At 44.0% G+C, this 17,897-nt stretch overlaps 2 protein-coding genes across 2 annotated transcripts in view; both read left to right on the top strand.

Moving 5' to 3' along the window:
* Positions 1 to 17,897, top strand: part of LOC138666939 (zinc finger protein 182-like) — an 84,344-nt gene that overhangs the window by 57,415 nt on the left and 9,032 nt on the right. Inside the window, exons 8-12 of the mRNA XM_069755134.1 lie at positions 8,774 to 8,923; positions 9,053 to 9,232; positions 9,316 to 9,439; positions 9,523 to 9,620; positions 9,819 to 9,909. Coding sequence (XP_069611235.1) covers positions 8,774 to 8,923; positions 9,053 to 9,232; positions 9,316 to 9,439; positions 9,523 to 9,620; positions 9,819 to 9,909 — 643 coding nt within the window. The remainder of the gene's footprint in view (positions 1 to 8,773; positions 8,924 to 9,052; positions 9,233 to 9,315; positions 9,440 to 9,522; positions 9,621 to 9,818; positions 9,910 to 17,897) is intronic.
* LOC138667866 (zinc finger protein 22-like) lies at positions 532 to 8,172 on the top strand. The gene is made up of 2 exons (XM_069755948.1): positions 532 to 633; positions 6,233 to 8,172. The coding sequence occupies exons 1-2, from the start codon at positions 532 to 534 to the stop codon at positions 6,482 to 6,484; spliced, it is 354 nt and encodes a 117-aa protein (XP_069612049.1). The 3' UTR covers positions 6,485 to 8,172.

Genomic DNA, 17,897 nt, shown 5'->3' with positions numbered 1-17,897 from the left:
CTTACTATGTTACTATGTAGTTCCAAAGCCGGATGGATCCTTCCGGAGGATAATAAACTTACGGAAGCTAAACAGTTATGTGAGGAATCAAAAATTCAAAATGGAATCGATCAACGATCAAAAATCTGTTTCCAAACTGTTTCATGATAGTGTTGGATCTCAGCGACGCGTATTATCACATCCCCATCCACAAAAACTCTAAAAAAATCCCTCAGGCTAGCAGTGGCCATGAAAGGGGAAATAAGGGAATACCAGAGCCCTTCCCTTTGGCATATCAGTTGCACCCCGCATATTTACCAAACTGATAGGGGAAATGATGTCCCATCTGAGAGAAAAAGACATATTGATAGTCCGATACTTGGACGACTTTTTGATTGTGAGCAATTCGGCCCAACGTTTCCAACAACACTGCGACATAGTGATAAACACTCTAACAAAATTAGGCTGGCTCCTAAGCTTACAAAAATCAAAACTAAACCCAACCAGAATTCAGGCATTTTTGGGTCTAATATTAGACTCCACAACACAAGAATGCCACCTCCCAGTTCAGAAAAAGCAAAAGATAGTAAATCTGGTGTCGAAAGCCTGCGCAAACCCTTCTATGACCCTACGAAGGGCGATGTCGTTATTAAGGTCCCTTTCTGCCTGCCTCCCAGCGGTCCAATGGGCACAACTTCACACGAGAGACCTCCAATGGGATGTTTTGAAAAACCAGGCTTCTCCAAGAGGTCACCTTGAAAACCACATGACTCTAAGTTCAGCCACTATTCATTCCCTAGCCTGGTGGATGGATCTCAACAACCTAGCAAAAGGGATCCCTTGGGTAATAGAAGTATCTCAAATAGTTACCACAGACGCAAGCCCCATGGGGTGGGGAGCTCACCTGAACAACAGGGTCACTCAGGGAGCTTGGACAGGTCAGGAACTCGAGGCTTCCTCAAACCAAAAAGAACTCCGGGCAGTGGGCATCATGTCCAAGTATTTTCGGACAATCGGACTGTAGTAGCCTACCTGAACCACCAAGGGGGGACCAGGTCTCGAGCCCTAATGACGGCCGCCTCCGAAATCTTCAGCTTAGTAGAAAACAACCTACTATCCCTCTCTGCACTGCATATAAAAGGAGTAGAGAATCCGAAAGCAGACTTCCTGAGCCGTACCCCATTAAAACAGGGAGAATGGGCATTAAATCAACACATTTTCCACCAGCTCACAGCGCTTTGGGGAATTCCTGTAATAGACCTTTTCGCCAATATAGACAACAGAAAAGTGAAAGCTTTTTGTTCTCTAGACTCAAGGGGGGCCCTCGGGCGCTAGATGCGTTCATGATTCCCTGGACACAAGGCCTTGCATATGCGTTTCTTCCACTAATCCTCATCCCAGCAGTTCTACAAAAAATCAGGCAAGAAGGGGCAAGACTCATTCTAATAGCCCCCTTTTGGCCCAAAAGAGCCTGGCTCTCCTGGCTGAGAATGCTATCGATCACCGATCCCTGGGTTCTTCCGGATCTGCCGGACCTCCTATCACAGGGACCGGTGTTCCACCCTCAGTTGGAGAAACTCCACTTAATAGCGTGGAATTTGAAAGGTCACTACTGAAGGAAAGAGGGTTTTCGGATAAACTAGTCTCCACATTAAGGAAAAGTAGGAAAACTGTAACCACTAAAATCTATGGCAAGACCTGGAAAACATTTTTTATCCACATCCGGGGTAAAATTACAGGATGGGGTTCCAATTGCTGAGATATTAGAATTCCTACAGAAGGGTCTAGATCTCGGCCTCTCAGTGAGTACTCTAAAAGTACAGATAGCGGCTCTAGGAGCATTGTACAGTGAAAATATAGCTGCCAACCCTTGGATAACAAGATTTGCTAGAACGGCGTCAAGATCTAGACCGATAAGTATGAAAAGACTTCCTCCTTGGGACTTAAATCTAGTCTTGTCAGCTTTAACAGACTCTCCATTTGAGCCTATAGAGTTAATACCCCTTAAAACCTTATCACTTCTGATAGCTCTAATGTCAGCCCGTAGAATAAGTGATCTGCAAGCCCTGTCCGCGAGTCCTCCCTTCACAAAAATCTTGGATGATAGTTATCCTTAAAACTGACCCTGTCTACCTACCCAAAGTAGCATCCAGATTCCACAGATCTCAGGAGTTAATCCTTCCTTCCTTCTGCTCAGACCCAAAAAATAAAAAAGAAAATTCCACAAATTAGATGTCTAGTTCAATTCCTAGAATCCTCCCAGCAGCATAGGAAGGAAGGGTCTCTCTTTATCTGCTTTCAAAAACCCAGGAAAGGACTCAAAGCTTCCAAGGGCACTATAGCACGCTGGATAACAGATGCGATAGCCCTGGCATACTCATCTACCAGGAATACAATTCCAGAGGGACTGAAAACCCACTCCACAAGGGCTGTGGCGACCTTGGCAGAAAGGTCGGAGGTACCAATAGAGGAAATATGTAAGGCGGCCACTTGGTCATCACCTTCAACCTTCTTTAGACACTACTGTCTAGACCTAGCCTCTTCATCTGACTTAACCTTCGGAATAAGGGTTGTGCAGGCTGTGGAAACTCCCTAAGCAACAATCTCTGCAATTCTCTCTGTGGTGCTGTCATGGGGGACTGAGAAAAAGCATAGTTACTCACCGATAACGGTATTTCTCAAAGCCCATGACAGCACCCGCTTATTTCCCCCCTCATCACGTGTGCGGTAAGCATATTATATTATACGAAGTGTGTGTTTCATATAGACACGGTGTACACCTGTTAAGCATTATGTTAAAAGTGTATATTTTTTATTGCCACTAACCTGGAGGACCTTTGATGCTCTGTAAACCAAACTGATGCAGGGGAGAGGTATTGCCCTTTTATCCTGTAGGTTTCCTGTCCCTGAAGGGCGGATCCCTTCTCTTTGTGGTGCTGTCATGGGCTCTGAGAAACACCGTTATTGGTGAGTAAATATGCCTCTTTTTCACAAAAATGATTTTTCACCCCCAATTTTTTTTTCCCAATGGTAACAGGAGAAAGTGGTCCCCAAACTTTGTTGTGCAATTTATCCTGAGTACGCTGATACCCCATATGTGGGGGTAAACCACTGTTTGGGCGCATGGCGGAGCTCAGAAGGGAAGGAGCGCGATTTGATTTTTCAATGCAAAATTGTCTGGAATTGAGATAGGACGCCATGTCTCGTTTGGAGAGCCCCTGATGTGCCTAAACAGTGGAAACCCCACCAAAAGTGATACCATTTTGGAAAGTAGACCCTCTAAGGAACTTATCTAGACGTGTGGTGAGCACTTTGAACCCCCAAGTGCTTCACAGAAGTTTATAATTTATAACAAAGACCGACCTTGCGGATACGTTCATAAATGTACCACTCCCTTCTACAAAAAGTGCCCATAGCACTTTGACGGGGAGGAGGTGGGGCAAACTCCCACATAAATATTATCCTATAAACTTAACAAGAACATGATGCCTCTTAAATAAACATGACCACGTAGTATATTGCCCAGCCACGTAGTATATTGCCCATCCACATAGTATATAGCAGAGCCACGTAGTATATTGCCCAGTCACGTAGTATATTGCACAGCCCACATAGTATATTGGCCAGCAACGTAGTATATTGCACAGCCAACGTAGTATATTGCCCAGCGACGTAGTATATTGCCCAGCCACATAGTATATTGCACAGCCACATAGTATATTGCCCAGCCACGTAGTATATTGTCCAGTCACGTAGTATATTGCCCAGCCACATAGTATATTGCACAGCGACGGAGTATACAGCACAGAGCCACGTAGTATAGAGACTTAAAAAAATAAAATAAACATATACTCACCTTCTGAAGGCCCGTTGAAGTCCTGCTATACTCACCATCCGCCGCCTTTCTCGCTCCTCGCGACGCTCCCAGGACCACTCCATTGCAAGCAGCAGCTTCCGGTCCCAGGGCTGGTATGAGCAGGACCTGTGATGACATCACGGTCACATGACCGTGACGTCACGGCAGGTCCTTGTCGCACACCAGCCCTGGGACCGGAAGCTGCCTCTTGCAATGGAGCGGTCCCGGGAGCGTCGTGAGGAGCGGGAAAGGCGGCAGATGGTGAGTATAGCAGGTTTTTGGGTTTTTTTTTATTATTTTTAACATGACATTTTTTTTACTATTGATGCTGCATAGACAGCATCAATATTAAATAGTTGGGGACACACAGGGTTAATAGCAGCGGTAACGGAGTGCAGTACCCGCGGCCCGTTACCTCTGCCATTAATCTTGTGTGAGTCGTGACTGGAGGGGATTATGGAGCGGGCGCCGGGCAGTGAGTGCAGGGGAGTAGGGGAGGGACTAATCGGACTGTGCCCGTCACTGATTGGTCGCGGCAGCCATGACAGGCAGCTGCAAAGACCAATCAGCGAATGAATAACCGTGACAGACAGAAGGACAGATTATCTAAGGGTCACTTCCGTCTTTCTGTCGGTCTGTCCTTCTGTCTGTGATGGATATTCATTGGTCGCGGCCTCTGTCATGGAATCCAAGTCACTGATTGGTCTCGCCAGCTGCCTGTCATGGCTGCCGCGACCAATCAGCGACGGCCACAGTCCGATTAGTCCCTCCCTACTCCCCTGCAGTCAGCGCCCGGAGCCCGCTCCATACTCCCCGCAGTCACCGCTCACACAGGGTTAATGCCAGCGGTAACAGACCGCGTTATGCCACGGGTAACTCACTCCGTTACCGCCGCTATTAACCCTGTGTGACCAAATTTTTACTAATGATGCTGCCTATGCAGCATCAATAGTAAAAACATCTAATACTAAAAATAATTTTAAAAAAATCATTATATACTCACCTTTCGCGACGCTCCCGTGACCGCTCCATGCAAGCGGCAGGTTCCGGTGCCAAGGATGGTATGGGAGAAGGACCTGCCTTGACGTCACAGTCACGTGACCGCGACGTCATCACAGGCCCTGCGCGCCTGCACGAGATGGACCTGCCATGACATCACGGTCATGTGACCGAACTACAATGGGCCCTCGGAAGGTGAGTATATGTTTATTTTTTATTTTTTAACCTGTGACATACGTGACTGGGCAATATACTACGTAGCTGGGCAATATACTATGTGACTGGCCAATATACTACGTGGCTGGGCAATATACTATGTGGCTCTGTGCTGTATACTACGTCGCTGTACAATATACTACGTGGCTGGGCAATATACTAGGTGGCTGGGCAATATACTAGGTGGCTGGGCAATATACTATGTGGCTGGGCAATATACTATGTGGCTGGGCAATATACTATGTGGCTGGGCAATATACTACGTGGGCTGCGCAATATACTACGTGGACTTGCATATTCTAGAATACCCGATGCGTTAGAATCGGGCCACAATCTAGTAAAGAATACAAACTTTATTAGTATAGTACAGCAATTTTTTTTAAAAATACCAGTAGTCAAACAATATAAGTGTTGAGGATCGGTCAATGAACAATAGATAACTCCAGCAAAACCCCCATTCAGCAAATGTAAAGGTGCAACCCAAAACAGCACATAATGTAATGCTCGGTTGTATAGGGCATAAGGGGCTTCTGAGATGTGGGGATAGGTACGGATAATACTATCCTGAACTAATACATAGTTACCAACAAGAAGTAAAGTCCAGTAAACATTTTTTTTTTTTTTTTACACATGTAATTATTATTTGTTTACTTTTTTACTTTGTCCCAGGGTGGGAGATCACTATGTAGTGACAGATCGCTGATCTGACAATTTGCATTGCACTGTATCAGATCAGCGATCTGACAGCCAGTGCTGCAGGCTTGCCGGCGCCTGCTTTGAGCAGGCGCTTGCAAGCCACCTCCCTGCAGGACCTGGAAAAAGCCCCACGGCCATTTTGGATCCAGGGCCTGCAGGGAGAAGGACGGAGGAGAGGCTTGGAGCAACGCGATCACATCGCGTTGCTCTAAGGGTCTCAGGGAAGCACGCAGGGAGCCTTCTCCCTGCGCGATGCTTTCCTAAGCCGTCGGAACGCTCCGATCATGTTTGATCGCATTGTTATGGGGGTTAATGTGCCGGATGTCAGCTGTGGTAATCAGCTGACACCCGGCCGCGATCGGTCGCACTCCCCCCCCCCATGATCGCGGCTGATCGGCTGGATGTACTATCCTGTCAAGGGTCAGATAGGCCCAGGTCACCTTGACTGGATACTACGTCTAAGGTCAGAGAGGGGTTAAGCCCCAGAGAATTCACACAGGGGAAAAGCCTTATTCATGTTCAGAATGTGGGAAATGTTTTAACCGAAAATCAGATTTGGTTAAGTACCAGAGAATCCACACAGGGGAGAAGCCTTATTCATGTTCAGAATGTGGAAAATGTTTTAACCACAAATGTAATCTTGTTACACACCAGAGAACTCACAGAGGGGAGAAGGATATAGGCCTCCCAGCCTCAAAACAGCAGCCCGCAGCTGCCCAGAAAAGCTGCATCTATTAGATGCACCTTTTCTAGCGCTTTGCCTAGCTCTTCCCACTTGCCCTGTAGCGGTGACAAGTGGGGTTAATATTTGTGGGGTTGATGTCACCTTTGTATTGTTATGTGACATCAAGCCCACGGCTTAGTAATGGAGAGGTGTCTATAAGACACCCACCCATTACTAATCCTATAATTGTATGGTAAATAAAGACACAGCCAGACTAAAATCCTTTATTTTAAAAAATTACACAGACTCCTTTATTAATCTCAATTAAACCATACTTACTGCATCCCCTAATGCCAGCGAAGCCCTCATTTTCTTGTAACAAAAATTAAATAAAAAACCAACAATATTCCATACCTGTCCATTGTTCTGCCCCACGCCGTAATCCATGTCTGGGGGGGCTAAATACTTTTCAACCTTCACGGTGCCAAGATGCGACCGTCCTGGCTGATAGCGCAGCATCATTCACCAGCGGTGACATCATCGAGGCCGGGCTGAACTTCGGTGACCTCAGGACCGTGGGCAGGGCCGGCGTTTGGCACAGGCAGACCAGGCAGTCGCCTGGGGCCCCCTCCTAGAAAGAGGGCCCCCTGCCTCGGCAGCCCCTGTATGAAGTGCCCAGAGGGTGTACAGCAGTGAAGCAGCAGTCCCAGAATTAGTCTCCCAAACCCCCCTTGAGACCCCCTCAGTGCAGTGATTTACTCACATGGTCCTGGAGCTCTGTGCTGTTTGCTGTAGGATTAGGTTTCACAGTCAGTACAGCAGGGATCAGCATGGGCTCTGACCAGTCACTAAATCATTGCTTGTAATCTGATAGGGCAATGTCCTGTCACTACTGTCTGGATGACACAAGACAGGAATATTGTCTGCTGAATTAGGGCATTTATTATATAGAAATAAATGAATTCCCACGTGAAATAATAAGGATAAACCATACACATATATAGTACAGGTGTGCATAGGAATCAGCGTTTTTGGTGCATTTTTTTTTTTGCAGCCAAAGCCTGCTCTCTTGGCAGTAAAAACACTGCTTTGAAAACACCCATTTTTAGGGTATGTGCAGAGGATCCGGAAATGGCAGCCCTTTGGATGCAGCGGACATGTGCTGCGTCCAAAGTGCTGCCATCTTTTGAACACAGGTGATTCCGCGTGTGTTCATTGAACCGTGTGGAATCCCTGCGTCCTATACATTGCAGGGGTGCGATTTCTCTTGCGGAGACTCGCGTCTGCGCAAGATAAATTGACATGCTGGGGTCTGGAGAGACGCAGTTGTGAAATTCAGTCTTTTCAAAGTGCCGGCAGTGACCCTGCATACAGCTAATAGTGGCAGACCCATTGGCCGATATAAGGCCCCTAAATATGGGGGCCACAGTGCAATGTTATCATTTGGGGCCCCCACTTTAAATTTTTGCCTAGGGCCCCACTTTGTCTAAAACCGGCCCTGACCGTGGGAAAATGCCAGTGATGATGTCACTCTGGTCAATGATGCTGCGCTCTCAGCATCTCATTCACCAGTGGTTTTCAGCTGGGGCAGTCACATCTTGGCACCGTCCAGGTTGAAAACTAGCCCCCAGACATAGATTACGGCGTGGGAGAGACCAACGGACAGGTATGGTATATTGTTTTTTTTTTTCATTTTATTTGTATTACAGGAGATCAAGGGCTTCGCTGGGATTAGGCGTAATAATAAAAATGGAAAACTGGCCGCAGGGCTCCTTCCAGGTCCTGCAGGGAGGTGGCTTGAAAGCGCCTGCTCAAAGCAGGCGCCGGCAAGCCTGCAGCACTGCCTGTCAGATCACTGATCTGATACAGTGCAATGCAAAGTGTCAGATCAGCGATCTGTCACTACATAGTGATGTCCCACCCTGGGACAAAGTAAAAAAAGTTTAAAAAAAATAATAATTACATGTGTAAAAAAAAAAAACCTAAATAAATTGAAAAAATATATATTGTTCCAATAAATACATTTCTTTATGTAAATTTAAAAAAAAAACAATAAAAGTACTCAAATATTAACCCAACTTGCCACTGCTACAAGGCAAGTGTGAAGAGCCGATAAAGTGCCAGAATAGGTGCATCTAATAGGGCAGCTGTGGACTGCTATTTTAAGGCTGGGGGCCTATATCAATGACCTCTTACCAGCCTGAGAATACCAGCCCCCAGCTGTGAGCTTTAGCAAGGCTGGTTGTCAAAAATGCCGTGGATTTAAATGATAAATCTCCTCATATGCTTCCCTTATTATCTCCAGTAATTGTATTATTACACAGGATTTTTATGATGTTACATCGGCTCATCTTCTCATTCAGGTCTCTACAATATCTGATCCTCTCAGTGAAGATCTTCTACATAAGAAAATTTTCCTGATTTGCCCATCAAAGATGGATATGGACAGAGACAAGATGGCGGAGAGGATATTACACCTCACCCTAGAGATCCTCTTCCGGATTACTGGAGAGGTGAGAGATTCTGATGACGTCACATTACATCATTCTCATCTATGGGAATAACAGATGGACAGAACTGGAGAGGTGAGGACTCTGGAAATGTCTGTAGTGAGATATATTAATGTGTCTCTCCATAACCAGGATTATACAGTAGTGAAGAAGACCTCTAGTGAGCGCTGTCAGGACCCTGTGTCTGAGGGATGGGGAACACCCCTGAGCCCAATCAGGGGGTCTCCACCTTACCCCCTGATACATGAAGACCTCAATGATCAGAAGATCCTAGAACTCATCTACAAGATGATTGAGCTGCTGACTGGAGAGGTGACACTGCTGGGAATGCTGGGACATTATACAGTAACACTATGAAGGAATCGGGGGGATGACGGTATCATTGTATGTGTCAGGTTCCTATAAGGTGTCAGGATGTCGCCGTCTATTTCTCCATGGATGAGTGGGAGTATTTAGAAGGACACAGAGATCTGTACATGGACGTCAAGATGGAGGTTCCCCAGCCCCTCACATCACCAGGTAATAGACAGGACTAAATACACACGGTCTATAATTATCTGTATGTAAAGAATGAATTCAGTCCCTATATGTGTTTCCTCCAGATCTATCCAGTAAGAGGACAACACCAGAGAGATGTCCCTGTCCTCTTCTTCCACAGGACTGTAAACAAGAAGATCTTGATGTTCCTCAGGATCATCAGGTAGATGGAGAGAAGGTGTCATGAGACCTCCCCTATGATGTGTAGACGGCTGTGAAGGTCTTGTCCTCAGTCTTGTTTTATCCACCAGTATTATATGTTTTATACTTGTGTAATGAGAATGGTGGAGATGGCAGGATTAGAGATGATCATAGATGTGACTTCTCCATCTGTCTGTGACTTTTACAATATTTGTTTCAGGGTGAAGATCTGACCCATATTAATACTACAGATACATATGTGAGGGGTGATGAGCGGTGTAAAGAGGAGATTCCTACATATGACTACCCAGGTGAGTAGTGACCACTAAATGCAGAGAAGTCACAGATTCTTCTCAGTCACCGGCTGCTTTATCGGTGGTGTAGTCCGGCTGGATTACCATGATCGCCATTTTGCCACTAGACCACAACATTCTCCTCCATTCAAAACTGTTCAAGTGACTTTGGGCATTGAAAGCCCTTTCATATAGAACGTACAACCTGGAGGATCCACCTACCCTCTGGGGATGGAAGACGGTGACCGTTACCTGCCCAGATCTGTAAACTACAAAGCCAAATGACAGCGTACGTAGAATGTGCTGACAAATTAGAAAATCACTTGAGGAAAAGTATTATGATGGGTCTGTAAGAGAAAGCGAAGGGTAATGATGCTGTTGGCTTCCTAGAACCCTGATATCGTATTGGATGAATCTACCTTCTCTCTCTTCTTTGCTGCTGAATGTGCTCATATGGTCCCTACAACATCAGGTCCGGTCTTTCTGGACAAACTTTGCTTTTATGATCGACAACATTAAGCATTGAGCAGTGAGACCAAGTGTGAATTTCTGTACAATAACCGGATACTTTTCTGCCCAATGATGACAAAAGTACGCTAGGAATGATACCTTAATTGGCTAACCAGAAAATAATATGTTTGCAGCTTTCAGAGCACAGGTGTGAATTGTATCCAGGTGTTAAATTGAGTCCTAGTGTCAAAGAATTGAACATCTTCATTAGTTTGAATTTTCATATTTTTCTTTCTCTGTCATCCTCAAAATGACTTTTTAGTATTAAGACTTTTAAGTCTGTCATACAATGTCCAGTTCCAGAGAAATGTTTTCCTACAGGCGTGTCCTCAATATGAGCCAAGCACAGGAGAAATGCATGTTCTATCAAAGGGACTAACATTCTGTCCTACAAAACCGCTTGATAGGGCTCAGTTCTGTAGCGATATCGTGGAATTCTCCCACAGATTGCTACTCAAAGAATTCTTTCATAACAGATATCGAATCACAAGACAATGTGAACGACACAGCAAAAAAGAAAAAGGGGACAAACTGGACTCCGCAACCTGGCCACAACCAAACTCTAGATCACTACATTGACTGTTTCCGTAAAAAAGTTAAATCTGACATTTTGGACAGACACCATAAAGTGCCGCAAAATATCACTATGGAGGAAAGAAAAGCCATACAATCCTTAAAAGCCAATAACAATATCATTATCAAACCAGCAGACAAAGGAGGAGCTGTAGTCATAATGAACACGACAGATTACATCCAGGAAGAAAACAGACAACTCTTGGATATAAAATACTACACTCCACTTCAGGGAGATCCGACCAAACAATACACAGAGGAACTAACACATATCATCAATGGATTTGATCCTACTTCATCCTCAATGCTGGAACTAACACCAGACAATCCCCAAACAGGTACCTTCTACATGTTACCTAAAATACATAAAGAAGGTAATCCTGGGAAGCCTATCATCTCTGGTATTGGGACTTTGACTGAGAATATCTCAAACTGGGTGGAGAACATTCTGAAACCCTTGGTGAGGCGCACACCCAGCTATATCCAGGACATCACGGATACCCTTTGCAAATTGTCTCTTCCAGAGGACATGATACTAGCCACCATGGATGTAGAGTTACTCTATTCCAACATTTCTCATGAGAATGGAATTGCAGCATGGAAATATTTCCTTCAAAAGAAAAATTTAGCCAGAGAACCGGCACTGCAATTTATCAAGTTTGTGCTCCATCACAACTAGTTTTCTTTTGGGAACAATTTATACCAACAGTGTATGGGCAGCGCCATGGGAAGGAAAATGTCCCCACAATATGCTAACTTATTTATGGCGAAACTGGAGGAAGCATTTTTGTCATCTTGCTCTGCTAAACCTCTTGCATACTTTCGCTACATTGATGATCTGGACAGGATCAAAAGATAATCTACTCACCTTCCACAATAACTTCAACAAGTACCACCCAACCATCAAGCTTGCCCTCAACTATTGAAAGATCCAAATACACTTTCTGGACATGACCATATACATCAAGGACAAGCCCATACAAACATCAATTTACCATAAGCCCACAGGACGTCCAGCATATCTTAAATGGAGCATCTTTCATCCAAGACAGACAAAATAATCCATCATCTACAGTCAAGCTCTGAGATATATTCGGATCTGTTCAGACAGTTAAGAAAGGGAACTACAGCTGATATCACTGAGGAACACATTCCTACAACAAGGATACCATCCACTGGTAATAGATGAACAGATCCACAGGGCTACAAGGGTCCCAAGAAACGGCCTCCTGGATTCCAAACTGAGAGAGGACAAAAGGGTGCCTCTTGTGGTCACATACAACACCCAATTGGTGCTGATCTCCAACCCATATTCCACAGACACCACAAATTGAAAGACATTTTCCCAGAACTACCACTTCTCTCCTATAAACGGCCACCTAACTTAAGGAATCTTCTTGTCAGAAGTGTCCTGTCATCACCATCAGTGACTGGCACATTCCCACGTAACAATAAAAAATGCAAAACTTGTACTCACATATTACCAACAAATATAGTCCGTGTACCAAACACAAATCAGGACTATAAGGTCACAGGTTCCTTTTCATGCACATCCTCCAACGTGGTGTACATGATACAATGTACGAGGTGTCCTGGAAGTTCTATTTTGGGGAAACCATGCAAAAACTACAAACTAGGATGAATCTACACAGACACACAATCAGGAATGAAATGGACACGCCTGTGGGAAAACATTTCTCTGGACCTGGACATTGTATGACAGACTTAAAAGTCTTAATACTAAAAGGTAATTTTAAGGATGACAGAGAAAGAAAATTTTGAGAATTCAAACTAATGACGAGGTTCAATTCTTTGACACTAGGACTCAATTTAACACCTGGGTATATGAGTCACTACATGGATACAATTCACACCTCCACCAGACTCAAGATAACTTAAGGTACCGTCACACTCAGCGACGCTGCAGCGATATAGACAACGATCCGACCTAAACTAGATCGCTGCAGCGTCGCTGTTTAGGTCGCTGTAGAGACGTCAAACACAGCAACTCCAGAACGATGCAGGAGCGATCAGGTGACGTAACGGCGACTCACTTATCGTTCTCGCTCCATGTAAAACCGTTGCTGGCGTCGTTGCTTTTGATGTCAAACATGACGATACACGCCGATCTAGCGACCAAATAAAGTTCTGGACTTCTAGCTCCAACCAGCGATATAACAGCGGGATCCAGATCGCTGCTGAGTGTCAAACACAACGAGATCGCTATCCAGGACGCTGCAACGTCACAGATTATTGTCGTTCTCGTTGCAAAGTTGCTGAGTGTGACGGTACCCTTAAGGTACCTTCACACATAACGATATTGTTAACGATATCGTTGCTATTTGTGACGTAGCAACGATATCGTTAATGAAATCGTTCTGTGTGACAGCGACCAACGATCAGGCCCCTGCTGGGAGATCGTTGGTCGCTGAACAAAGTCCAGAACTTTATTTCGTCGCTGGACTCCCTGGAGACATCGCTGGATCGGCGTGTGTGACACCGATCCAGCGATGTCTTCACTGGTAACCAGGGTAAACATCGGGTAACTAAGCGCAGGGCCGCGCTTAGTAATCCGATGTTTACCCTGGTTACCATGCTAAAAGTAAAAAAAAACAAACACTAGATACTTACCTACCGCTGTCTGTCCTCCAGCGCTGTGCTCTGCACTCCTCCTGTACTGTCTGTGAGCCGGAAAGCAGAGCGGTGACGTCACCGCTCTGCTTTCCGGCTCACAGACAGTACAGGAGGAGAGCAGAGAAGCAGAGCGCAGCGCTAGAGGACAGACAGCGGTAGGTAAGTATCTAGTGTTTGTTTTTTTTTACTTTTAGCATGGTATCCAGGGTAAACATCGCGTTACTAAGTGCGGCCCTGCGCTTAGTTACCCGATGTTTACCCTGGTTACCGGCATCGTTGGTCGCTGGAGAGCTGTCTGTGTGACAGCTCTCCAGCGACCAAACAGCGACGCTGCAGCGATCCGGATCGTTGTCGGTATCGCTGCAGCGTCGCTTAATGTGAAGGGGCCTTAAGAACATCATTCCCACTGCCTCTCCATTTGTAAGAGAATGCCTAATTAGATTTCCTTGGTTTATCTTTAGGAGGCATCACCATTCCCACCCCCTGAACAAATGTCCTACTGTAGTATTCCTTAAATGTTGTGCTTTTTTTCTTATTAATCTATTTGTAATCATGCCTGAAGAAGGAGCCACTGTGCTCTGAAAGCTGCAAACATATTATTTTCTGGATAGCCAATAAAGGTATCGCTCCTAGAATACTTTTGTCATCATTGGGCAGAAAGTATTCACATCGATTGTACAATAACAGCAGAGTTTCCCTTTATCCTGAAATTTCAATTTCTTTTAGAACCAACTAACTTCCAGGAGGATTGTGATAAACTACATAAAACATTACACCTGTGCCATGATATATCTCTAAGCTGTGCGTGGCTGATGGCTGTAATCTACATTTATTCACGCCTGCAGGAGATGTGTTGGCTCGAGCCCTGGTTTCATGGATTCACTCCATGTTATAAATGACATTATGTTTTCGATCCTAAGGAATTCAGATTACTGCACAACCTCTCCTGAAATGTGGAGCAATATTATATTCTCTAATCTTCTGGTCAGGACTCACAGTAGCTTCAATGGTCAGCCATAAATGAATGCAACTCCGGTTTAATGTTGAAGTTCTTCCCTCGTACATACGTTGTTGTTGGGAATGTAACATATAATAAAAAAAGTTTGTTTTTTTACCTGTTCATTCTGTATGATAGTGTAATTGTGGTGGGATTGATCTGCCTGACTTATGTGAGTCTGTAACTCCCTGATAGTCTTAAAAAAAAAAAAAAAAAAAAAAAGCTCTCCATTGATACCTGGTGATGAAATCCGTCTTGTGGTTTTCCTCATTAATGAGATTCTCGTGCTCTAGGGCGGGGCTGTAGGTGGAGATGTGGGTGGGGCTGTGGGCGGGGCTTTGTGGTGCTCTGCTTTCATATGCATCTGTATTGGCTTATGGCAGGTCACTGATCCCTTAGTGACCTGCCCCGCATTTTTACATAATGCGTATAATAGTGTTGATATTATGGTTGATCATGCCTATAATATTGTGGCTATTGTGAGGCTTAGAAATTTTTTTTACATCCAGCAAAATCCAGTAGTCAGTGTCAAAAATACTCTGATTTAACCGCTTCCTGCAGCGGGTTTTGTGTTCCTAATCAGGCCCCATTTTTCATATCTGACTTGTGTCACGTTATGTAGTGATAACTTTGGAATTACGGGATTCACAAAGGATAACACTGATCAACGCAATTTTTCTGGCAAAAGGTTTTAAAACATATTTTATGTCAATTTTGGCTGCTGATTATGAATATGAACTCCGTTTTTGGCTATCACATCAGGATTTTGAGATTTTCAATTTTTGATGAAAATTACTCCTAATGTTTTATGATAAAAACACATGATTTTCGGTACTACATTTTGTATATTTTTAATCAAGGAATAACAAAGATTACAAAGTCTATGTACAGCAAATCAAATATACTTATAGAATTAAACTACAAAATATAAAAACATATATGTGGCACACAGATGAATGACAAATGTCAGTTATTTGAACTTTCTTTTCTTGGTTGATCTGTGATGAACAGCTTCTGGGTTGTCTCTCATCAAGCTCCAGCAATAGTCAGCCATCATATGAGAGTCCCATCGGCCTTGATACCGTTCTTCTATTGTTTTAATGTCTTGATGAAAATGCTTCCCTTGTTCCTCGCTCACATCCCCAAGGTTCTATAGAAAAAAGTCCAAATGGATGTGTAAATAGTGAATCTTGATCCAAGATTTCGCAGACTCATTAGTAGCTCTTCCACAATCTCTTCATAGTTGTCTGCTTTCTTATTCCCTAGAAAATTCTGCACCACATTGCAAAATGCATTCCAAGCACTTTCTTCTGTCTCATTCATTGATGTGATAAAATTTCGGTCTCTCATAAGTCTTCTTATTTGAGGTCCATCAAATATTCCAGCCTTTTTCTTCTCTTCACTAAGACCAGGAAAAGTTGAGCATATATAGTTAAAGTATTCTCCACTGTGATTGAGAGCTTTGACAAACTGCTTCATCAATCCAAGTTTTATGTGTAAGGGAGGAAAGACAATGTCCTTCCTATCCTCTAGAGGATCATGGATGACATTTTTATCGCCAGATGCCAAACTCTGTCGCTGAGGCCATTCAGTTTTCACCCAATGCTCTGCGGTAGCTCCACTGTCCCAGTAGCACAGAAAACAAGGGTGTTATCATAACAAATGGGAATTATGCATGTTCAAAGAAAACAAGGATATTCTCACATTTATTGGGAGACTAAATGAAAACTAAATTTACCTTAGTGAACTGTATAAACCGGCACTTTTCATACACTACTTATATTTATCATGGAATTCATGAAAATGGGCTATATACCTATAGCGCAAAAACGTGATGTGATAGAGAAATTATATGATCAGATCTGAATTCAGCACACTCAAATTAGTCTAAAACTGTTCTAAAAGTCCATGCCAGAAAAAAAAAATTTTTGTAGACCAGTGTAGTAGAAAACAAATAGATCTTACAAATTATTTTCCAACTTTGCACAATACGCTACATACGATTGTACTGTCTGCGCACATGGTAGTGTTCAGAAGGGAAGGAGCGCCATGTAGCTATTTGAATATAGATCTAGCTAGAATAGTTTGCAGACACAATATATTGGGTCACCTGGCAGCTCAAAAGATATCAACCATGAACATGCTTGGCACTAGCTTCTCTGCTTTCCATATCCCAAGGATTGCCTTGCTCATCGCCTTTTAACACCCTTACATGTATCTTGACTTACACTGGAACCCCTAGGCTTGGACCATGGTGTTACCTGCTATTCTGTGGTGTTAGATGGCAAGAAGAATAGTCAGGTAGCTTGGTCAGAACCAGAAGGATAGAATCAGAAGGCACAAGAGTAGTCAGTAAACGGGCCACATTCACAACAGGAAGCAAATACACAAGCCACAAGGTGAACACAGAGGACTGAACCAGAGGAGAACAACGCTGTTTTTGGCAGATTCCTGTCATATGCTTTGAGCTTTAGTAGGGTGTGGTACTTTCCAAATGGCTGAAGTAGGGAGCAGATTACTCCAGCTGGACAGCAGGAACAGATCCCAGAGGAGATTCAACACCATATGCAGAAGCCCTAATTTGGGTTGATCAAATTCGGATAAGTGCTTATCTGAATAGCTGTAGCGCTTCCTGAATAGCTGCCTCGGTAACCTGGATACCTGTAGTGCTCATGATAATGAGCTGTTCGGCGTCACTGCTGCATGTGTCATGGCTGTGTGATGGCGTCACTGCTGCATGTGTCGTGGCTGTGTGACAGTCACAACACATGCATGGATAGCCCAAAAACAGGCACAGGCTCTGCATGTATGTGTTGTGACTGTCGCACAGCCACAAAAGGCAGCTGCAGCGCTGAACAGATGATTATCGGGAGCTCTCCATATAACAAGGTTCCCGAGGCAACTATTCGGTAAGCGCTATAGCTATTAAGATAAGGAGTTTTGCAAAGCTATGCGATCAACCCTAGCCCTAATATAACTAAAGGACAGAAAACCAGAATAGTCGAAATCCCCATAAAGTGATTCCATTTTATAAATTAATTCACTGAGGGTTATAATCGTACACACGTGGTCAAAATTGTTGGTACCCCTCATGTAATTACAGAAAAACACCCAATGGTCACAGAATTAACTTGACTCTAACAAAAGTAATAATAAATAAATAAGATTGTAGACGCCTGTGATGCTAATTACTGGACACACCTTGATTTAACATGTCCCTTTTGTCACATTTTCAGGGGTACCATCATTTCTGTCCAGGCCTATTTCATGAGTTTTATTTTTTTTTTATTCT

This window comes from Ranitomeya imitator, chromosome 2 (assembly GCF_032444005.1).
Source record: "Ranitomeya imitator isolate aRanImi1 chromosome 2, aRanImi1.pri, whole genome shotgun sequence".
Classification (NCBI taxonomy): Eukaryota; Metazoa; Chordata; class Amphibia; order Anura; family Dendrobatidae; genus Ranitomeya; species Ranitomeya imitator.
This window is presented reverse-complemented; position numbering and strand designations above follow the sequence as displayed.

Bases quoted from the DNA above. Each gene is read 5' to 3' on its own strand.
- LOC138667866 (XM_069755948.1), top strand. From the start codon at position 532: ATGCCACCTCCCAGTTCAGAAAAAGCAAAAGATAGTAAATCTGGTGTC. The intron at 634-6,232 runs GTCCCTTTCTGC...GTTAAGCCCCAG, and splicing joins AGGGCGATGTCGTTATTAAG to AGAATTCACACAGGGGAAAA.